Here is a 25,190-nt window from a genome sequence, read left to right on the forward strand (position 1 = left end):
GAAAAAATAATTTCCATCGGCTAAACTCAGCAAGAGATTACTTGACGGTAATTGTAATATAACTAATCAATACTTTTAAAGTCTTCATTAAATAACACCGGTTGGTTACGGCTACTATAGTGAGAACGGTGGGGGCATGGCGTGAAATATATAGTGACAATCCTCGAACGGACTGAGTTCGAGTCCGCGCCAGGTAGTAATACCACTGAGCTATAAGTAAACTTTACTTACAGCTCAGTGAGTAATACTTTTTTTTCCCGTCTCTTCGAATAGCGCTACCTATCTTCTGAAAGTCGAACTATTTGCAGATGGTCATTTTTTTTACGTTTTCGAAATGGACATAATGACCATTTATCACGTCATGTTTGAGACATTTTATGACTTCCAAAAAACGTTTTTATTGACGTCAGGCGGCAACTTGGGAACTTGGGAGGAGGAGGTGAAACAAATACGTTTGGGTAGGCTGACCATATTTATTCGAAAGAAATACGGGACATTAGGATTCCGAATACAGGACATTGCCAATTATCGCCAAAAACGACGCCAAAACCAAATAAAGTTGCCAAATATCGTTGCAATTGCGGAGAAATCACAATGGCGGGAAATGATGCATTGCTGCAAATTGCAGTGGATTAAAATGTATTCCACGAGAAAAAACGTTCACCGAGGCAAATGTGAGAGATTAATATTCTCATATATAGTTGTAATTATCATAAAATAATTTATGAGTTGAAGAATAATGTCACTCTTTGACTTCAATAAAGAATAAAAATTTAAGTAGGCTTCGTGTAAAATACGGGAAAAACCGGGACACTTTTGCCAAAAAGTCGGGACGGCCAAAAAAACAGAAAATACCGGGACTGTCCCGGGAAATACGGGACGTATGGTCATTCTACGTTTGGGAAACTCAGACTTCAAAGAACTCGAGAAATAATCATCCTCTTTCAAAATCTTTTTGTTGAAAAAATCATATGAATTTTTATTTCAATTTTGTTTGAATTTTCTGGGATGTTTCTGGGATGGAATTTTGTTTTTTCATCGATGGTTGCTGGGAGCTATACAGCTATACAAGACTTCACGAAAGTTAAAAAAAACCCGGAAAAAAAATTCGCCAAAAAATACGGAAATATCCCGTAAAATAGTAAAATAGGGTCATATGATCATATTATGCAATATCTGATTTCAGTCTGTATATCGTGTTGCTCCCGTTTCAATTATGGTCATGATCCTCAAACTATTTGGTGACTTCGTGATTGGCATCACTTAAAACACCTTGTTTTGATAAATGGGTAAATTTTTGAAGATGGATTGTATAATGCGAATTCCGAATATACGGTATAAAGTTTTTCCTAAGCGATAAATCCTGTATTTATTCTCTTTGAAATTGCGCTCAGAAGGTTCGATAATTCATTGAGGTGTTTGTTACATGTCACGAAAAGATGAAGTGATGTAGGCGTACACAGATTTTGAATTTTTTGCATGTTCTGATGATACACTGGATCCTTGTTGAAAGAAAACAAATTTTGCAATGAAAAGAGAAAGAAAAAATTTCTCGTTGAAACGTACTCTTGACAAAGCACGAGTCAAAACGTTTGAAATTGAAATCAATCTATCTCATTTAAATATATATATAGGAACGGCTTTTCCGATACAAGAAATTTTGTTTTGTTTTTTTTCCCCTGTCCGATATGCTTATTGGTTGCATTTTTCAAGTTTTATGAAAGAACGTTTATAGTGTAATCCTGGCATTAGACAGTGAAACCTGTACTAGTTAGACAGCTATGGCTAAATTAAAACCTGTCCTGATTATGTGTCAAACATGCAGAGGTGCATGTAATTTTTTACAACATCGCCAATAGGCTTCAATAGCATATGACAAAAATTATGTATAGGCCCACTTACAAACTTTTTTTTTTGAAAAGTTGAATATATAACTACAGGATATATTTAAAAATTGTATAGCTAATATACAGTTAGAAAATTTAATTACAGTAGTCAAAAGCAATAGAACTCAAGTTTGCGAGCATAAAAAACTTGTTCTATAAACATGGATGCTCAAGTATTTTCCAAATGATGCAAATGATTCACTTTGAAATACCTGCTTGCATTAACACACAACTAGAGGATAAGACAGTCTTTCATGGGACATGCTCTGGCTTTATTACTTATGCTCAATATAAAAATCTATTTTCCCTTTCATTTCTTTTATATCTAATCATATGCATACGCAAAGAGGGAGGCTGTGTTGGAACTCTCCCCTTGAGCCGAGATTATAGTATATTTTCTTTTGGTGGTAAAAAATTACCCATCTCCCAGAAAGAAAAAAAGTTGCAAAAGTCTGTTAAAAAACATTAGGCATTATTAATTATCAAAGGAACAAAACATTTATTTGCAATTATAACAATCTCTTATATTTCCTTCTATAGCAACTTGGTTACTGAGCATTTTACTTCAAAAGGAAAATGAAAATTCTGAAATTTTATTGTTTTATGTTATTTTATTTTGTGTGCATTCTTTTTTGTTACATTGTGAAGTTTTCTTCTTATGTGTGCTTTCATAATTGAAATTCTTTTATTGTTTACATTTGACCCACAATATTTTAAAATTAAAATTTCAGTAATTTTTATGCAACTTTTTTTGCTTGACATACAGTCAATAACTTTCTTTTTCCTCCCAATAGTCAACTTTATAAACTTTTGTTTACTTATTGACCCCAAAGCATAATATTTTGCATTGTAATTGGCGGAATATTTTGCTTTGTAATTGGCAGAATATTTTTAAATCTTTTTTTTCGATAATTATAAATAACGCAAATAATTATATTTATAATTATATTACTGTATTTTTCAAAGATAAAAAAATAAAAGAAAACGAAAAAATAACTGCCATCGGCTAAACTTAGCAAGAGATTACTTAACAGTAATTGTAATATTAACTACACAAGTAGCACAAAGATATAGATCTATATCGTAAATTTTCAGTTTCCAATATAGATCTATATCGGGCCACTATATCGTTCTGGCTAAAAAAGGCATAGTCAGAGATAAATAGATCTATATCGTGAATGTGATATATTCAAATACTTCAAATTTTGGACGACAGATGGCGTCCTTTCAGAAGAAATAAAAGAAAATGTGTAATGTTCTGTAAATAGGCTTGAACCCATCGAGGAGAAATAAAGTATTTATTAATCTGTATTTCTCCTTATTATCTTATTATCTAAGGCTTGAACCACGACCACCTAGTTATATAGGAGGTCGTGCTTGAACTCACGTACACTGAGCTCTTCCTATCCCGTATCCCACCAACCCACCACTACAACACTAGCTACAAGTTGTTATTATAACATTAATTTACAAATAATGATTTTTTTTTTTTACTATATTTTCAATCAAATTTATTCATTTTCATGTATGCACAAAAATTACAAAATAGAAATTGTGAGACATATTTATCATTTTGAGGCAGATAATTTAAAAAATTATGTTATAATTAAGGAAATTATATATAATACAAAAAACACAAGAAACAAATTAATGTATTGTGTAGTATATTAATTATTTATTTAAAATTATTAATTTATGCTAATAAAACAAAAAATAAAAAATATGCAACACAAAAAAGTTAAAATTCTCAAAGTATGGTAAAACATGAAAGGAAAAAAATAAATAATAAATAATTTTAAGAAAAACACACAAATATACAACAAGAGCAAATTTTTCTAAATTAAAAAATATGTGCAATTATAAAGTGGCAATTAAAGTTGCGGGGGATAAGTTCTTGCTCCTCCTAAAATACCAACATCTATGATGTAAAACATACACAGTAAGGATTCAATTATAACTGATGAAATGATTTTGATAAATCAACATAATTAATCCTATTAAAATCAAAATTTCATATGAAAAATTATTCATTCAAACGTTTTTAATTTCCATTCGAACAAAAAATTGTACGCTCAACTTTAAATTTTCTCCAAATTTTTATTTGAAGGCAATATTTTTATTTAAAGGCACACGAGATATGTTGATATATCAGCATATTGTGCATCTGATATATATCTTTGTCAGGTTCACGATATAGATGCGTGTCATGTTCAGGATATTGATGCGTGTCATGTTCAGGATATAGAGCTATGTCTTCTTTGATAGATCTATATCAGGTTTATATCGAGAATCTGATATAGATCTTTGTCAGGTTCACGATATAGATTTATGTTTTTCAAACTATATGAAAATAATTTATTGTCCCAAGTTGTTGTCCTTCAAAGTAGAGATTATTCACATGGATTTAAATACGTATTCGGCAAAAAAATAGAGTATTCATAAAATAACACCGGATTGTTACATGGAGGGAAGAATAGGAAAGAATAACAGGAGGTGACGCGACTAGCGCGTTCCTTGAGAAAACATGAGGAATGTGGGTTGCCAGATGAAGCCAGTGATCGCTCTATTAAAGGGACCAAGTAAGTCCAAACAAACCGTGGCTTCCCATGCTTTCCTATGAGAAACAAACCCGTTTTTAAAAAACATTTAAAAATTTACTGTTCACTTTAGCACTCGATTTTTTCCCCTCAAATTCTGTGGATATATTTATATAATTGAACGAGAGCTTTACAATTTTAGTTGTTATTTGTTTTCGAATATTAACTTCAACAACATGGAACCTTTTGCAAAAATAACCAAAATGTACCCATATCTTGTGTCCCAAAATATCTTTTCAGCATTTTAATGCAAAAGAAATTCGGCCAAAACACGTAGCACCTAAGTGCTGAAAGAGAGACAATGTTTAAAGATACCTGAACAAGCGATGTTTGAAAAAATCTGACTTTTTTTGTGAAAAGAGCATTTTAGTGCAAAACATTAGCATATATAATGCCTTTTAGCTGTTTATATCAAAATATTATAGAAATACTTCTAGTCCAGGTAGAAAAAAAACTCGTACACAGACAATTTTAAATTTCAAATTCAATTTGAAACTTTTTGTCAAATTTTCGTACGCATGCCACTGTAAGACCAAAGTAATAGGTACAAAATGAAGAGGGGGGGAAAAAACAGCCGAAGTGATTATTTTCCTAAATACTATAGGCCAAAGAGATGACTTCGCGGCTCAGAAAAAAAAAATTATTTTTAATATTTTTTTCTCAATACTATATCCACATAGCGAAAGGTTCGGGTGGGCGGCATATATTTCAGTAATACGTGTTCGAGAATACCTCTAAACCTCTAATTGTCAGAAAATGTTCTGCAGTTAAAATTCCTATAATAGTGTTTTTTGTGCTTTTCTTAAAATTCTTCCAGATTGTTCTACGCGACCCAGTTTTTGGCATATTCTGCTTCTGGGCTCATTGAGTAAACTCATAGTGATTAGATTAGAATTTAAACTCATAATTGCAGGAAGACTAAACTAAACTCAGTTAAAATGTGGGGGAGGAACTTAGGAGATTATACAGAGCTTACCAAATCTGAAGAGAAAAAAATATTGAAGCACTAGCTGAATTTCTTTTGAGCCAAACATTTTCTTTACCAAGAAAAATAGTTCAAAACAATGTTTTCTGTGAATTTTTCTTGGACTTGTGACCCCTTTTAATATTTGAAGCCATGCCGGCATAATTTCTGAAAATTTTGTGTTGCCCTCAAAAGGTGTCATTTATAATTTTTCAGTCGCCATGGGGATCTGGCATCTGTAGTAGCCCTGTAATATATTTTTCAGGTTAATAATGAAGCTTTGTCAATAAACTTTGTTTTTAAAAACTATCAGAGTCTGGGAAAAATAAACTCAGTCCTTCAACATAATTAGTGCCCAGGTGGCACAGTGGTAAGATGCTCATCTTCCACTGTGAAGATTACCATCTTCAACCTTTGCTTGCGGGCACCACTGTGCTCCCTGAAGTACAGGTGCTCCTTGGGTTCTTGATGCTCATGTCATGCTCGCGAGGACTTGATCAATGTTCCAATTTAACACCATGGAGGAATTGCATTCAAGGATTGAAATAATTATTTCGTGCATTCGTATGTTAAACTTGCCGTAAAAAAATTCATTCGTATGTTAAACTGGATGGGTACTCATTCGTATGTTAAACTGGATGGGTACTCATTCGTATGTTAAACTTGCCGTAAAAAAATTCATTCGTATGTTAAACTGGATGGGTACTCATTCGTATGTTAAACCCTTATGCTCTAAACTGGAAAAGGTTGAAGACCTCTGATGCTATTGTGGACATTCTGTGTTATAGGATTATATCTCAGAGGTGCTACTGTATCTAAATTACCTGGATCATCTGTAAAATCTGGGTGCTTTTTGAGTGAGAGTGGGATCCTCCTTGAAAAAAAAAATTAAGTATGGTCGTTCCTCTACCATAAATTATTTGGCGTCCCTGTGAATCAAAAAATAATTCATTTCTAGAAGCATGTTCAATCCAAAGCTTCATTGAAAAAAAGGCTAATTTAGCAGTTTCTAACGAGGTTCTTTTACTTTCATTGGCTACTATTAGAGCATGCTTGCAAAGAAACCCATTAATCGTTTAAAGGCCAATGTTCCATAAATGAAAGTTTTTATTTACAAAAATATCAGATAAAAATTGATTCAAATATTTCCAGTTTTTTATCGTATATAGAGAAGAGTTCAAAATATTTTTTGAAGTAAATTTGGAAACTTCAGGTTAATATGAACTTTTTTGACAGAATTTTGAAATTTGATATTTTTTTGAGCATTTTTTTCCCATTTCGATTTAAATTTTCCAAAATTTCAATTCTGAAGTAAATTGAAAATTATTTTGTTTGTTTCTACCTCTCTCTTAATATGTCAATCAAAATAAATCAGTTATTTTTTTTGTACTTTTACATGTGAACAAGATATGCTCATTCAAATATGTATGTTCTATTTATGGAACATTGGCCTTTCAAGAGAGCAGGATTCTAGGGATATCTAATGTGCTGTTTGCTGCTTTGATTTTCCCGTTTGAACCCCAGGGTGTTGTCATCATTCGACATGTGTATGGGGGTGGATTCTGGGTACTATGACACAGAGGAATGTGCTTTCTGGGGCGAATTGTTTATATTTGTATTGGTTGAGTACTTTTTTATTCTTGCATTCTTAGAAATATATGTTTTTGGGAACTGCAGACTAATCAAACCGTGATCGACAATCGTAGATAGTCTTGTCATGTTCAGCTGTATGTAATCATGTTCAAAAGATATCTCACATTAGAAGAAGCTGTAGGATATTTAGAAACTTTTAGATATACATAACTAGTAGGATATTTATAACTTGCAGATATATGCCAATTACTTGCTAATGAAAATGGGAACATCATGGATGAAAATGTTATTGTTGAAAATGATCTAGCGACAACAGTTCCAACTGATGTATGGGGAATGCTAGATATATTTTGCTACAACGAGGATGAGGTATTAGAAACTCCCGAAATGTGTTCTTCAAAAGATGTTGGGCAGAAAAAGTTCAACACATGTAAACGTTTCAAGAAAAGGCTAGACAGTTTTGAGCAATCCGGAAAAAGAACCATTACATGGGATAAAAAAAATTATTCGTAGAACCGATCAAAACCTCAGCTCTGGATTCCATTGGAAAAGATTTGCCAAATGACCATTATAGCACGTTGGGAAATTCATTCAGAGTTACGAGAAGCAGATCTTATTGCGCATTTGGAATTCAAAAGAGAAGTGACAATGAACCTTCTACAAACAAAGGAGGGGTTAATTATTCATCTACGTCCATGTTGATAAAAATTGTTTTTTCGGGTTCGAATACCGTCGTCCGTTTGAGTTTGTTCTCAACGTTTCCCCAACACTAGTGGTTGGCATCATCAGGAGAATTGATAAACTGGATCAAAGTCAAGTTTTCCGGAGTCTCAGGTTGTATTTATGCACATAAGTGGCTTGAACTACACTATTGTTTTGCGATTGGCCAGTTGATTCTATGGCTGGCAGCGTATTGTAAACAGTTGTTATGCTGGTAGAACCTGATTGGCCGAGAGATGTGGAGTTATCTGATTGGCTGTTGTCATCATTCTGTTGCTGGAATGGGAAGGTTCTTGTTCTTCTGAGAGCTGGTGTCCAGGATCTGCTCAATTTCAAAGTTTCTTCTCTTCTATTATAGCTGTTTTTGTGCTTGTAGATTTCAATAGCCTCTCTGTAGATTCGTGAGAAGAAGTGGTCAACATTAGCTATTACCTGTGTTTTGCTGAACTGTACACTGTGGTTGTCGTAAAGCGCATGCTCTGCCACCGCCGACTTTTCTGTTTGGCCCATTCTGCAGCATCGTTCGTGCTCTTTTATTCTCGTGGCCACAGATCTTTTTGTGGTTCCAATATATACCTGACCACAGGTGCAGATCCTGGACACCAGCTCTCAGAAGAACAAGAACCTTCCCCTTCAAGGTCCAGCAACAGAATGATGACAACAGCCAATCAGATAACTCCACATCTCTCGGCCAATCAGGTTCTACCAGCATAACAACTGTTTACAATACGCTGCCAGCCATAGAATCAACTGGCCAATCGCAAAACAGTAGTGTAGTTCAAGCCACTTATGTGCATAAATACAACCTGAGACTCCGGAAAACTTGACTTTGATCCAGTTTATCAATTCTCCTGATGATGCCAACCACTAGTGTTGGGGAAACGTTGAGAACAAACTCAAACGGACGACGGTCTTCGAACCCGAAAAAACAATTTTTATCAAATGATGGCCGCGAAAAACCTTATAGACTATTTACGTCCATGTTGTTAACTGAAAAAAGATGCCAGGTCATCTAATGGCCATTATATTGTGTCTGCTACGCAAGGACGGAATGTAGTTTGTAAAAAAGCAGCAAATGCTATGACAAACGGGTCCATCAAAAATTTTGTCCTTTTATCACGGACATTAAAAAAAATTGAATTTTCTGCACACATTTGAATTTATAGTAGAAAATAGGAAATTTTGTATGATAACTTTACTCCCCCCCCCCCCCCCCCAGAGATAAATAATCATTGGAATATAGGCGATACCAGTTTCTGCTATCTCCTCTCCCCAAGTGCTAATGTTCTATATGTAATGAATTTAAAACAAATATAGCTAAGTTAGGCATATTTATATATTTACTAATAAATCAATTTATAAATTCTCTTCTGATTGATTTTTCATCAGATTTCTAAGTTCTTTCAGTAATGTCTTCTGATTAAATTTAAAGCAAATGATTCTGAGATGATAATATAAATCCTTGCAAAGCAATTTTTTTTTCCTGGTGGAATGATTTTCTTTTCCCTCCCTGATGGTCAGCAACCTTGATGGGTCAACCATTTAAAGGGTGGTCTGATCTACCACCCTTTAAATGCCACATATTTTCACATCTGAATGTGGGGGCTATGTCAGAGCATTATTGTGTTCGTGAAACTTAACTGTGTGTGTATGTGTGTCTAGCGTTTGGTTTGTTTTGTGTTTAGTAGGTGGTGCCATCTATCCTCCAAATTACCAATGTGTGGATTAGAAACTTGATGCATACGTATTTGTGTTGTAGGTCTTTATGATCGTCATGACAATAGAGATTTTTTTCAAATGGAGAATAGCCGGCTCAAAGTTGGAAAACCTTAGAAAATCATATTTAGTTGATTACCACTGCTCAATCGCAGGTTCCACATCCAAATTTTTGCGAAAGACAAAATCTGAGGAGGGCATGGGGCCCGGTGTCCCCTTCCCTAAGAAGATTAAAAATTAAAAATATTTTTGTAGAAAATTAAAATATTTAAAACACATTATACTATATGTTGATTTAAAATTCTTTTGGAGTGTTAGTGACCAGGGCTTGACAAATTGGAAAAAAAAGTAAGTACCAGCAAAAGTTCATGGTGCCAAGCATTATTTTTCATTGGTGATATTACTCATTGTTTTTTGTAGGACTTCATGACTCCTTTTCCATGCTAGCAGACACTGGCATAATTTCTGATAATTTCGTGCATCTCAAGACTTCAATTCAGTTATCATACATATAAAAAAATTAGGCACTGCAGCGGCCCACTGATTAATGACTAAAAACGCGGCGGGTGCAAAATGCGCGTGGGCATGTAGGAAAAGAAAAAGTGCAGAGGAGAGACAGACGAAAGAAGAAAACTGTTATGCAGACAGTCTACATGAACATTGGAATGGCTTCGGTTATCTCTGTAGGAACTCTATCTAAAATTTGTTAAGTGTTCATGTTTAAATTCTACAATAATCTAGAAATGTGAATAATAGTATTATAATTATGTGTTAATTAATTGTTAATAAACGGAAGATTAGGATATTCATCGACTTACTTATCCTTTAGCACCAAGATGTCAACTTTCTAATCAGCCTGGCACTTGGATTTGTCAAGTCCTGTCGGTGACCCAAAATTTTTGTGGAAGTCCTTGTTTCCCTCTTAAGGCTGGTTCTGCATACACACCCCTGATTTTTGCAATGCGGAACGGTGGCAACCGCATAGTGGCTAGATGACAAAACTGGATAATCAATGTATAGTTTTTACAAATTTGGTATCCTTTTTTCACCCAACAATCGTGGAAAATTTTTTACAATTTGAAAGGGTGTGTTCCATTCCTTTACGAGTCATCACCTGGCCATGACACCCATAGTCTCAGATTTCAATGATTTTTTTTTATTTGTTGCTTTTACCATCCTTATTAACCGTGTGAAATATTATTTGCATATCTCCCAAACTTTTTGAGAAAAAAAATGTTGATATTTATCAAAAAATGATGCAGATGACTTTTCCTGAGGCTCAATTTTTAAGTGGCATTGTTTGAGAAAATGAATCGTAACTTTTTCAATTTTCAATATATTCAAGTGAAATTTTCACTAAAATGTTCACATAAACATACAAAATATGAATAAAAATAATTCATACTCTTACATTTGAAATTTACATGCAAAAAAATTATGTAAACTTTGTTTTTGTGGAATTTTTCGTTAAAAAAAATACAATTTTTCTAACATATTTTTAGACCAGAGGCACAGCAGTTACCAAAACAACTTTTATTTTAAATTTCTCCTAAATATATGAAGTAAAATACTGGAGAAAAAAAATAATGGTTTTTTGACCATTAATATATTTATTCTGGCTCACAACACAAAATTCATCGAAATAAGACTGGATCGCTCCGATTTCAAATCATTCAACTAGATACTGAAATGCAACCCATCATTCCAGATTCCAATTATTATTTTTTGTTTATTATTTCTACCATCCGTGTTGACCATGCAAAATTTCATGTACATATCTCAAAAAATTTTTGAGCAAAAAAATGTTTTCTAACATCACAAATGACATCTCTAAAGGGCGCTGTAGCCCGGTCGATAAGATGCTTGCCTAAAGTACCAAAGGATGTTTAGAGGTGTTGCGAGTTCGATACCCAGTTCGTCCTTGTCAGAAAACTTTTCTGACGCAGGGGTGGAGTCCCCCATCGAGGGGTTAGCGCACCAACCTCTCGATGAGTATGAAAAACAAGCCTGCCGTTCGGAATCGGCAATAAATTGTAGGTCCCGGTCTAATTAGCCCTCGGGTGCAGAAAATGACTGTGGTGCGACAAAAATGATCAATGACATCTCTAAGGCTAACCATTCAAACAATATTATTTATGGAAATATATCATGACTTTGCAGATTTTCAATACATTCAAAAGAAATTTTGATTCATCTTATGCGATGGCTTGTGCTTTACCATGAAAACTGAAGGGTGTACGTTTGCAAAAACCTCTCCTTCGCAAAAAATTACACTTGTGCCCTTAGGTGCTAGGGGTATGTATGGTTAAGCATGTGACGGGCGAATCACTTTTAATCCCTATAGAACCTTGGCGGAAATACAATTGATTATCTTCCGGCTATGGCTTCTTTATTCTTTTGACCTTACCAGCAGAAGAAAGCTCAAGGTTCAACTTTGAGTGCACAAATTTTAGCGAAAGGAAATTTCAGAAAGAAAAGAAATTTAAAAAAAATTAAGGATTAATTAAGAAAAACAGGTAACTGGAGTTATGTTTGCTTGAAGGCATTTAGGAGGGGCGATTGCCCCAATTTTGTCTTAAAAAAGGACAACAGGTCTGTCCCATAGACAACCAACTTTGGATCTCTCCTTGCCATCTTTGCTACCGCAAACTTCTCCTTAAGCTTCTCCTTTTCCAATTCTTCCAGCAGTTTTTCCATATCTTTCAACTACCACTTCCCCATCTTCATTTGCTAAGTGTCCTGGGGCCTACCATCTTCTAATGCTTACAAAGAATAATACGAAAAACAAGGATATCAGTTCTCAATGATCGTTCCACAGATTATGGTTGAAAGGGTACCCTGTGCCGCTCTTTGAGAATCACGATTGAGACCACGTAACATGAAGGAGGAAAATACAGGGGAAAATATCTTCCATTTCCTCTGACCAGTCACTGGTAGGCCTACACATTTAAGATATATTTGTTTCTTTGTGGTGGTTCTGGCATAGCTCTTCTCACATTATTTGTTGTACTGCACTTGAGCAGGTTATCAGAGGTGTACATGTGTAATGAGCAGGGGGGTTATATATATATATATTTATTTATGTGAATTTTGTATTTAAATACACACGTTTTTAAACACAAATTCATCATTCATGATGATATTTCAGTTTGATCATTCAGTAAAGTTACGCAAACGTACCTGTAAAAGTGTAGAATAATTGGAATTATGTTTGCTTCCCCACAGCTTTGATTTTCCCCATATACATATAATTTTTGCAATGGTCAGTTAAAAATGTTTGGTTTTCTGGAATGCAATATTACTCAATCATAGATCATGATTGATCGAGGTCCGCAGTTTACACAATTTAACAAATCATACCTCAACTTGTTCATATTTTTCTTTTGACGTAACACCTATATTCTGTACAACCATCTGTGCAGCGAATTTATAACTTTTTTCATGTGAGTGCATTTCAATATATGAATTTAAAATTAAGTCAAAATAATAATGGTGAATGAATGCCTTATTTGGTGAGCGAAAACGTCATTCCCCTATTTATTTTGCACGAAAACGTACTGATGGTATAATAAAATGTAAGTATTTTATGTTTTTGTAATTGTTTTGTGATTATTTTTTCAAAAATAAATATAAAAAAATTAATTTTTCACAAATGCAAAATGCTATCATGAGTGCAAAAATACCGTAATCTGAATCTCAGTGAGTAGTTCTCTCCACTACTTGTCACATAAAGCGAAAACAATGCTTGTTCTTGTTCCAGCGTCAAGCTTGGAGCTGGTACCGAAATTTCCCTCTTTCTCCTTGAAGAGTGCAAATTATCCTTGTGTCTCAAATTTTTCTTCATAAGCATTAGGAGATGGTAAGCCTCCTATAAACACACCTACGCAGCTCGTCCAAAATCGTCATCTCCTTTCACCTTAGACTTGATCATGATCAAGTTGCACCCCCTTCGAATATGGTTCACTTTCTTCCTCTCCTCCTTTTCTTCTCTGCTTCTTCCCATCCTCTTGTTCCAGCATCACCTTGACAATGTTCCTTGCTATACTTACCTCAAGCGGTACTTCATTCTTTTTGTCTGTGTTGATGAAACTCACAATTAGGCTTTCATTCATATGCATGATGCTAGAATCTAAAACCTCAGTTTAAATGGAGTTAATAAAATTTATTTGCTGCTTATGTGTTATAGACATCTGGGTGCTTTGCGGTTCCCACAAGAATAGAGCTTACAGGTTTGCAGCACCGGGCCCTAGATGATTCTTATTTTTTTTCACAACTTAAATTCCATATACAGTCGACCCCCACCCCCTCACCCTGTATTCGCGGGTTTTTTCCTTCATTGAAATTTTTTTGTCAACACTAGCAATCGTCATTCACGTGTTTTGTTTACAAAATTTAAGTTGTACTTGTTTAGGATGGCTCATTTTTCTAATACTACTGATAATGTTTCGAAAAGACAAAAAAAAGTGAAAACTTTACAAAAAAAAATTGATATATTGCCTATGTATGCTTGTGGAGAAAGTAAATCAATTGCTGTTGTTGCCCGCCATTATATGGAATCAACGAATCTACAGTGAGATATATCAAGAAAAAAAAATCTGAAATTCAATCAGCTGAGGCTGTAGCTGCACCTATGGCAACGAAAACTGTGCATTGCCTACGGGACCCATGTGTTTCTCATAGAGAAAATGCTTTTTTTTGTGGATCAAGACTGCCACAGAAAAGGTATTCCAATTGATTGTAATATTATAAATTAAAAGGCGAAAAAATTTTACTCTTCTATAAAGGAAAGAGCTGGTGAAACGTCTATTTCATCAGAACTTTGTGCAAGTAAAGGTTGATTTCATAGGTTTAAGAAACGATTTGGATTACGCAATGTAAAAAATCACTTACAATCAAGCCTCTGCCGACCAGGAGGCAGCTAGAAAATTTCCAAGGAAATTATAAAAGACATTGTCACGTTAGCGAAACAGGTGAGGGGAGAAGGGTTCAATGATATGGATATAGAAGAAATTGAACAGCTAAAAATTAATAGCAATTCAGAGACATTAACCGAAGAGGAATTAATGGAGCTGAGTGACTGCTCCTGAAACTGAAGCTGTACGAGATGAAGATCATCAAGATAAAGAAGTAAAGACCAGTTCAACATACGTGACATAGCGGAAGGGCTTCGCAAGTTTAAATCAGCAATAGATTATTTTCATGACATAGATCCTTCTATGGTATGTGCTTCACATGTAGAAAAATTAGTAGAGGAAGTCTTATCAAAACATACTCCAACATACTTGATGATATGAAGAAGAAATGGCAAACAGAAATCAGTTTTCTTTCAAGAAAACATCTCCACCCTATTACATATCCTTTCTACCCCTGCGTCACCCTGCTCTTCTTCTGATGTTCAATAAACGAGATATATAAAAAAATAACCTATGGTTTCAGTTATTCGCGGTCACCTCCGGAACATAACCCCGAGAATACGGGGGGCCGACTGTAGTGGGGTCCAGCGGATGTCTTAGCCTAGTGGCCCTGCTTAAGCTTCATGTAAAAAAAATCAGATTTATGAGTAAATTCTAGTGTGCTCGGATCAATGCTACAAAACACAGTGTGTGCTCCAGTACTCATGTCATCCCAGGCTCTGATGCCACAGTTTTACCTACAAAGTTATATAAATAGTACCTAATATTAGGGGAATCATTGCTACATACATATTATGGGGTGCGGTAGCCCAGGTTGATAAGATACTTGCATAAAGTACCAAAGGATGTTTAGAGGTGGTGTGAGTTTGCTACCCGGTTCGTCCTTATCAGAATGTTTCCTGACATGGGTACAACAGAAATGGCGACATGACCATAGAAAAGGATTGTTACCACAAGGAGTCCCACATTGAGGGGTTAGTGCACCAATCTGTCGGTTAGTATAAAAAAGGCTCTCATTCGGAATCTGCGATAAATTGTAGGTTCCGGTCTAATTAGCGCCTCGTTTGCAGAAAATGACCATGGTGAGACAAAAATTTCATATTATGCTGATCTTTGGTTGTAATTAACTCGCATTAAAAAAAACAAGCAAGAGGTTTGTTCCTAAACAAGAAACAAGAACAAATACTTGTTCCTTGGCCGAAAATTGCTACCTACTCTAATGGTGAATATTCACTAAGACATCCCTTAATCTCCATACACCATGTCATCTATGGTTATTTAATGATTAAAACCTGTGAATACAAATAATCTTGTGCTTGCAAGCATATAAAAAATTATTAAGTAGAATAATCTCTTTTCCCGTTTTCTGATTTTATTGTGGATTCCACTTTAGTGAATCTTTGACTGAGGAATCAAATGCACTCCATTGAAAGAAGTATTTAGTAACCAACCCAAGCCGGTTGCATGATGGTGATTATAGGCCTATTTATCCTGTAATGATGAAACTGCATCGTGTGGAACTGCTTTAGGAATTAGTCGTTTCCATGTTATTTGCCTTTATCATTGGTTCCTGCAGTGAATTTTCTCTGAAGTAATAATGTTACAGTTATGTTGTATCGAACATTAAAACTAAATTTCCAACACTAAGAACCATGGGCACAAAATTTAATTCTAAAAATAAAATTTTCAAAAATTCAAGTGAAATATAGGTATATCAATGTTTTTCATGCAGATGACTGATTTTAGTTGTTTTTTAAAGATGATATAGCCTCTGAGACTTCATATTTTTTGTGAAACGAAATTTTAAGGAAATGGAAGCAAGTTCAATGTCAAGTAGTCATCAGAATCAACGACCAAAAATGGACGTTGTTTGTGTTATTGATTTGGTGAGTATGTGTTTTATTGCGTTTTTTTTTCTTTGAAATCCAAAATTAATGCAACCCTCTGTGGTTTACCTCCATAAAAATGTATTTAAATTTGGTTTTTTTTAAAGAAATGAATATAAATTGGTTCTGTGTCTCAGCATATTTTTTTTTTTATTAAAACATCATACATCAACACAGCAATTTAATCAATTAGAGTGGAGTTTTTTTTATTAGTTACAGTGAATAATTAAGGGTAAAATATACAGCTTGCATTTATTTTACTGTTATCTATCAACAGAAAAAATTTTGCTTGGCAAAGTTGAATAGTTGTTACCTTGAAATTTATTTCCAATTCTCTGGATTTGGTGTGATTTTATAAATCTCTGAATACATGAAATTTCAACTGTTGAAAAATGACACCAATAAGAAATCAATTCTTTCTTGATAAAAATCTATCATACTTATACAATAAAACCTTGCTACAATAATACTGTTCCAGATAATTTCTCAGAAGTCCTTGCAATAAGCAGAGAATGAAAACAATTTGAAGGACATCAGATTTATTCACACAGAGAACAACTATTTTACACGTATTTACAGACAGCGATTTCACGAAATTGAGAGTTCTCACACTGAGCTCCCAGCAACACACTGATCTCTTGATCACATGATTTTTATAGAATCGTCGAGGTCTTCTAATGTTTACTTTCCCTGCCCAGGGCTCCCCTCAAGTCAAAAGTGGGTCTTGTGTTCGAGATTACCTTTTATCATGAACTACTGATGAAGAATTGAAACAATAAAATTAAATTTCATGTATATGTCATAGCTGCCAAGTCTCCCGAATTTTCCGGGTATCTCCCGAATTTTAGCTGCATCTTTCGACCTCCAGAAAAGTTCTTAAATCTCCTGAATTTTTAAGAAAATCACAAAATATCCCTAACTGTCCCTAGACATTCTCTACTTCATTTAAAAAGAATCCCAGCTTCTGAAAACAATTCCTAAGAAATTTCTTGTGTGGCAAAAAGTGTTTTGCTTCTGTTTTTTTCCCCTTTCGAAATGACGTCACACTTCATAATTGGGGGAATAGTGGGAAATTCCTTTTTAAGGAAGTTCTACAAACCCTCTAATGGTAACAAGAGATAAGTTGTTTATCTTATCGTGCAATAGGTTAGCACAGCCAATAGTCCTGGATAATAATTGAAGATTATAGCGACGCGCATGTGGTCACAACTTCCTCTTTTGTTGAAGTTATGTATGGGCGATAACAAAACATGAACACTGATAAGCAAAAAAATATTTAACCAATTTTAAAGGTACACTTATTCTGATGAATTTCCTTTCATCAAACGCTCCAGAAAAAGGCTGACCTTTTCTTTTTGTACAAGTTGTGTTAAGGACATAAACATCAGTCATTTTGGAAAGACTGACATCATCACCCATGTGAAATCAAAAAAACATCAAGCAAGTGTCACAAAAAGTCATGTCAAAAATTGACACTTTTTCCCTTTGTAACATGACGACCTGGGATCTCTTACAATCTCAATGTTCATTTAATCTTGTTTAGGCCCCAGGGTTGTTTAGTTTGCTTAGTCTGATGGTTGGGAGGTGGTTTCTCCTAGCCGTCGAGCAAGAACGGGGCCAGAGGTCGGGCTGCCAACATCTCATATAAATTCCGGTTTATATCCATGTCAGAAATCCCAATAGCTCGTCTAGTTACCTTCTCTTTCCCTATAGGGGGGTTCCCGTGGCTCGTCTGTGGGAACCGCGTCGAGTCATCGTCAAACTCAATGTTTAATTAATTATTGTGCAATATATTAGTGCAATATAATGTAAATGTTCAGCAAAGTGTTATATAAATGTGGAATATATTTTACCTCCACACCATCGGTGGGTCTTAGGACCATCTCACGGTCTATAATGTCATGAGCTTATATAATGTGCAATAGGCCTAAAAGTTGTGGATCCTGGCTAGATCTCCAATTTGTTATGTTTGGTTGCCAGATTCAGTGTTATAATTTTTACAATATTTCCTTTTCTCTCATGAAGTTATGTAAATTAGACGCAAGCTCAATACCGCACCTTCGACCTTGTGATTCGTTCTTTCATAAAGTATTGTGGGAACGCTCCTGTATAAAAACCAGACAGATCTGAAAGAGCAGCTACTTCCTCCGACTTACTCTACTACTTCCGACTAACTTTCTGTCTTCATCACTAAGGCGTCACGCTCTGTTGAGGTGTGAGCCAGATCGTCTCTCAAAACAATGAGTTAAAATTGGAAAGGTGTGCCTTTGGCACCTCACCCTTCTCATCGCCTGACTTCATGTGATAATCCAACGTGATCCCGTCGCCTGTGGATTGGTTAGTGGCCAGACCCGCTTGGACGTTCACCTCCAGTTTCCTACGCAGTGGCTGAGCTGTGGCCTTAACGCGTGTTTTGAGACACCAAACCCTTTCTGAACCTAGTGTCTGGGAGTCTTCTACCGTGAAGTAGACATCTTGGAGTGTCTTGTGGACGATGTGAACTAATACATGAATACCTGGACATGGCGGTGAGATCTTTCTGTTTTATTGTTTCGTTGTAATATTGAGAGAAAAGGTTAAATGTAATGTTTGTTAAAATGTTATACTAATAGTTAACTGATAATTGAATAAATATTTATAGTTTAATTAAAGTCTCGTTTCATTCATTATTGTCATCCATCCAATGGTTACTGGGGTAAAAATGATAAAGAACCGGGAAATGCAAGGTAAACGTTGCACCTTCATCTTCAAATAATTTTGGGGTCATTCACGCAGAATGTTTGTTCACATCATTTCTGTTTGAACACAATATTTTTTCTTTTTTTAGATCACCATTGAAGTTTTGACCTCCAATTTCACTTGTTTTTTGCGTAGGGATTTTATTCCTTAGGAGGGTTTAACTTCAATGTGTATAAAATCCCCATTTTAATTTACTTCAATTTTTAAGTAGGGATTTTATTTCCTACACCTCAACTTTTAAGTGTGGAAAATCCCTATTTTATTTGGAAAAACCCTTTTGTATTTATTGGGGAGTGGTTTCAGTATAAAAATACACTGCTGGCCACCCAATAAGGCCACCCAATAGGAATAAGACAAATTTTGGTGCTTGTGAAAATATAGTAAATATTATTTTAATTTGCAAATTTATTTTCTGAGTATATTTTAATCATATCTGTTTATTTCTAACCATGAAAATTGTGTTAAAAAATTTAATATACACTGCTGGCCACCCAAATTGCAACACCAAGAAAGGCAAGAGATATCGCAACAATATTTATTTTGTAGATAACATGTTGACCAAGCATCAAATGATTAAATTTATAGACTTCTGTGAAGTGTGGTTCCTGCCAAAATCAGTAGCCAGAGTAGCCGCCATTGTTGGAGATCACCGCTGCCACACGCCTCGGCATTGATTCAAAGAGACTTTGGATGTGTTCTTGGGGTACAGCAGACCAAGCAGCTTCCACGCGTTGCCAAAGTTGATCTGGTGTGGCAGCTGGGGATGTAATCTGGGTCAATCGTTGAGCAACCATGGACCACATGTTTTCTATCGGCGAAAGATCCAGAGAGCGAGCTGGCCAGGGAAGCAATTCAATCTGGCGATTGACGAAGAACCTTTGGACAATGCGTGCCACGTGTGGTCGCGCATTATCCTGTTGAAATATGGCTGTGGGCAAGCCCTGAAGGTAAGGAAGGACAACTGGCTCCAACACCTCGGAGATGTAGCGCTGGCTTTTTAAAGTACCGGCAATGCGTACTAGAGGAGTGCGAGAGTGATATCCAATACCGCCCCATACCATAATACCCGGTGCAGGACCAGTGTGGTGGTGCGTAACGCAGCTGTTCAGCATCCTCTCTCCACGGTGTCTCCAGACTCGAATCCGACCATCGTGGTGTTGCAGACAGAAGCGTGACTCGTCAGTAAAGACAATTTCATTCCATTGTGCCGTCCACATCCTTCTTTCATCGCACCATTGGCGGCGGAGACGTCTGTGGTTCTGCGTCAAGGGTAGACGAAGCAATGGACGTCTTGTGGACAGACCACTCTGCTGTAAATGGCGTCGAATGGTACGCGCAGACACTGGATGATGCGGTAGAGACTGAATATGCTGTGCTATGGTTCGTGATGTGGCTGAGCGATCCGTCACTGCCATACGCACAATACGCCTGTCATCACGTGAAGTGGTGCACCGAGGTGGATGCGATCGAACACGTCGGTCCGTCGTACCCTCCTGCATCCAACGATCACATATCCGCATTACAGTTGTTTGGTTTCGTCCAACACGACTACTGATTTCCCTGAAAGATAATCCACAATCTCGGTAGGCCACTATCCTTCCTCTGTCGAACTCGGATACTTGATCAAAAGATGATCGCTGTTTTCTACGAGGCATAATTGATCGTTTTTTTGAAAAAACCACAAGAAAAACACAATTGCCGTACTTCAAATCGTCGAAATCTCCAAGCCTTAAATAGCGCTTTGAAGTGGCGCCACAGGCGCGTGTGATGTGCGTCTGCGCTGAAATTCTAATCATTTGCATATCTCACCTCCGCTAATGCATGTTGTAAATTTCATATTATTTGCATACTTCCTTCAGGGTGTTGCATTTACAGTGGCCAGCAGTGTATATACGGGTCTGCGCGAAAATCTCCCTAATTTTCATTTTCAAAAGTTGGCAGCTATGATATGTAAAATTAATGTGCAATAGTTCTGTTTGGAAGAGAAGCTAACTATTCTAACAGTTGCTCTGATTGGTCTAAATTAAAAATTACTAGTATGAATCAAAGTGTACCAGTATATTTTACCATAATAAGTTAAGTAACAAGAGATTAAAAAAGTAAAAAAAAAAATATTTTTCGTTTTGAAATCTATAAATTTTATTAATATTGTAATTTTTATTCATATTTTAATAAATGTCATAATATTTTAAATTTATACGAATTTTTTTTATACCAACATTGCACACATTGTAACTGACAGACCTACGCTTAAGTCGTCACTCCGCTTAAGGCATCATAATTTTTCTATAACATGAGGCGATGACTTATCAAGATTTTACTGTATCTCAAAATTCCTCTTTGACACAAGATGAGACGCCTATGCAATTTCCACAGCAACAATATTAAAATCTCAAATCTGGAGAAACTTATGATATTGCAAATAAAAGTTCATGTGAATGCTGAGTTTTTGGAGTGAGATGCCTCAAAATTTCCATAAAGTACACTGAAGTGCCAAAAATCATGGGATAGCAATATGCAGATATACAGATGGCAGTAGCATCGCCTAAGAAATGTGTAAAAGGGCAGTGCATTGTCAGGTCTTTCATTTGTACTTAAGTGATTCATGTGAAAAGTTTTCTAACATGATTATGGCCAAACGAAGGGAATTGACAGACTTTGAATGCGGAATGCTAGTTGGAGCTAGATGCATGGAGCATTCCATTTTGGAAATTTTTACGGAATTCAACATTCCTTGATCCACAGTATCAAGAGTGTGCCGAGAATATCTAATTTCAGACATTACCTCCCACCATGGACAATGCAGTGGCCGATTGCGTCTACTTAATGACCGAGACCAGCAACTTCTGTGTAGTCAGTGGTAACAGACAAGCAACGATGTGCCAAATAACAGTAACAATCAATGTGGGGCATACAACAGACGTGTCCGTGAGGACAGCACAGCGAAATTTGGCTTTGATGTGATATGGCAGCAGAAGACCGACGACTCGAGTGCCTTTACTAACAACATGCCATCTGCTGCAGTGCCTCTGCTGGGCACGTGAACATATTGGTTGGACCCTAGATGACTGGAAAAACATAGCTTCTCAGTTAAGTCACGATTCCAGTTGATAAGAGCTGATGGTAGGGTTCGAGTGTGCCACAGATCCAATGAGGCCATGGACCCAAGTTGGCACTGTGCAAGCTGGTGGTGGCTCCATAATGGTGTGGGCAGTGTTTACGTAGTATGGCCTAGGTCCTCTAGTCAAACTGAACCAATCATTGACTGGAAATGGTTATGTTTAGCTACTTGGAGACCATTTGCTGCCATTCATGAACTTCATGTACCCAAACAACGATGGAATTTTTCAGGATGACAATGGGCCATGCCACCAGGCCAAAATCATTCGCCATTGGTTTGAGGAACTTTCTGGACAGTTCCAGCGAATGATTTGGCCACCTAGATTGCCACACATGTATGGGACATGGTTGAAAGGTCAGTTCATGCGCAAAATCCTGCACAGACAACACTTCCGCAATTATGGACAGCTGTAGAGGTATCATGGCTGAATATTTCTTCAGGGGAATTTCAACGACTTGTTGAGTCAATGCCATGTCGAGTTGCTGCACTTTGCCGGGTAAAAGGAGGTCTCACACGATATTAAGAGGTATCCCATAACTTCCTTCATTGTATATAAGCCCCAAGACATTCTTAACAGTGTCGTAGGTTCTCATTAGTAGGAGCCCCGTATTCCCCAAATAATGATTGAAAATTAAAATATTTTTGTAAAAAGAATTAAAATATCGAAAGGAGATACCTTTTTACATGCTACCAAATGAATATCCATTAATTAAAAAATAAATAATTCATATCGGGTCCCCAGTGATAGAGCCCCCATTACTCGAGCCCCCTAATCTAATGAATCAAGAATTAAAAAGATAAGAGTAAGTACGAATACATTGGTCCAAGGAAAACAACAAGTTAGAACAATTCCATCAGATAGGGAGAATAAGTTCTGACCAGCCTGGTGGCCTTAGGATGGACCTTTTGTTTTATTAATTTTTTTGTACACAAAATATATGATATATTTACCATAAAATAAATATAGGAAGCAGGATGTCTACCATCACAGAAAAGTCACAAAGTCCTGGAAAAGTCTTAGAATGAGAAAAAGGTCACGGAAGTCCCGCAAAAGGCACAAAATTTGTGTGAAGGTTACAGATTTTTTTGATTCTCCAGAGATCTTTTTTTCCCTTTAAAATCTAGACTTTGGAGAAACCGTGGCATTCAATATTTTTTCTTCTCTCTCAAGTTTTATTCCTACATTTTTTTTTGCCTGGGAGGGATGGATGGGTGAGTAGCAACAGAAAAGAACAATTTCGATGTGTAGCCACGCTACATTGGGACAGACATTATATGGGTGAGGCAAAAAAGCTATTTAGACTGGATGAACAAAAAAAAAATTTTCTTTCTTGTCCAGGCCTTTCAACATTTGTAATATTTCCCCTAAAGCAGTGTTCTCAGTATCATACTATAGCCGCTGTGGTGGTTGAGTGGTCATAGTGACGGACTTGCATCGCAAGGATCAGGGTTCAAACCCCACCGTCACCGCAGTGATGGTCAGCTGAAGTTGGTTTTCTGTGGTTCCCAACTTCGAGATGTAAATGCGAGCCAATCTCCCTGTTAAAAAGCCTCGCAGCAGAGAGCAACAGGACTACAATGTTACAATTATTCATTCATTACACTTCACTCGCTATGAGATGAGAGAAACTCAGTTTAAAAAATTTATTGCAGGTGGCAGCACTACACATAACAAGCATTACACAGAAACAAACTTCATGGAAGGTTCGCTATACATACACACACATTCCAAAGATGTACCGATTTGTTAGAAGTTCCGCTGAGGAATATGGACAAGGTGCCTGTCTGGTTTAGTTGTAGTATCACGTGATAATTCCTAGGACAGGGGGGGGGGAATTGTAATATACCACTGCAGTAGGAGTCCTCTTGGTAACAATATTGGTTTTCTTTGGGGGGGTCCGCAAGCCAGAGTTTTCACTGGATGGGAGCTGTGCAGTGAATTTATAGCATGAAAAAACAAAGATGGTGATTGTCCTGGGGCTTAGGGCTGCAGCCCTGTCTGCCCCATCCTTGTGGATGCCAGGTGAAAAGATGCAAATTTTTCCCCCACGGAAAATGAATTTTTTTTCAAAATTATCATCCTTTTTTTTTATCTCGTCGATCTTTACCTACTAGCTATAGCGAACAACAAAATCATATAGTAGACGCATGCCACAGAATAAGAGCATTCAATGGAAGACAGACATCGGACTCATTCACCATTAATTGTGTTGCAACACAACATTTAGGCTGGATTTAAAGGAGTACCATAGTTTTTCCAAAATTGTGTGTCGCAGCTCCTAGGGGTGTTGTAGCGATCTGAAAATATTGATTTTCAGACCTATTTATGGTTTGAAGTTGCTGTTTTATATTGTGAAAATATCTGTCAAACTTTTTGTGAAGCCTCTGATGAACCATGAATTACTCAAGGGAGGCAGCTGACAAAAGAGAACCATTGGAATACGGTGAAAAGCTTGTGATCTAGACTGACACCTAGGCATGATGATAGAGTAAATAACAAGCGCCTAATATTTTACTTCGAAAAATGTGAATAGGAAAAGGAATATTGGAAATACGTTCTTTGGAAGGGCCCTTGGTTGGTCTAGTGCAGTGTTCGTCAAACGCCAGGCCCTGGCATCTGCCAAACTGGGCTGTGATTGGTTAATTGCTTTATTTTTACCCATTTATTTCCCATTGATCTTGTGTATGCCCAGGCCTTCTAATCAAAAAAGAAATCGACCGTGCCGGGGGATTCCAAAGGTTGAGAACCACTGCTCTCCCAATCTTTTACGATTTTAAAAAAATGTGCATCCGCAATAGGAACAAAGCAAATTCACGCCTTATATACGCTGTCTTTGAATTCTAGCGAATAGCTGCGAAAGTACCATAGTTTCCGATATATAAAAGGAAGGGAGAAAATCTGCAGGGGAATAAAAACTCCAAAATTTGACAATCATTCAGTGAAGCAACTAGATATCCCTCATCTTATTCAACAACAAAAAAAAAAGAAAGGGAAAAAACTTGGGGAGGTTTTTTATGTCTACTTTTTTCTTAGAACTAGGAAAGAACATATCCT

General features: G+C 36.2%; 1 protein-coding gene across 4 annotated transcripts in view; it reads left to right on the plus strand.

Annotated features, from left to right (window-relative positions):
* The first annotated feature begins 1,245 nt into the window (after window positions 1-1,245).
* Ask1 (apoptotic signal-regulating kinase 1) overlaps window positions 1,246-25,190 on the plus strand; it is a 606,402-nt gene continuing 582,457 nt past the window's right edge. For all 4 annotated transcript variants that reach the window (XM_089239611.1, XM_089239614.1, XM_089239612.1 and 1 more), the window contains exons 1-2: window positions 1,246-1,335; window positions 16,149-16,275. In XM_089239611.1, coding sequence (XP_089095737.1) covers window positions 16,201-16,275 — 75 coding nt within the window. In that variant the 5' untranslated portion in view covers window positions 1,246-1,335; window positions 16,149-16,200. The remainder of the gene's footprint in view (window positions 1,336-16,148; window positions 16,276-25,190) is intronic.

This window comes from Pholcus phalangioides, unplaced genomic scaffold, assembly GCF_987345545.1.
Source record: "Pholcus phalangioides strain wild (caught in Gottingen) unplaced genomic scaffold, Ppha-v1.0 ptg000011l_1, whole genome shotgun sequence".
NCBI lineage: Eukaryota > Metazoa > Arthropoda > Arachnida > Araneae > Pholcidae > Pholcus > Pholcus phalangioides.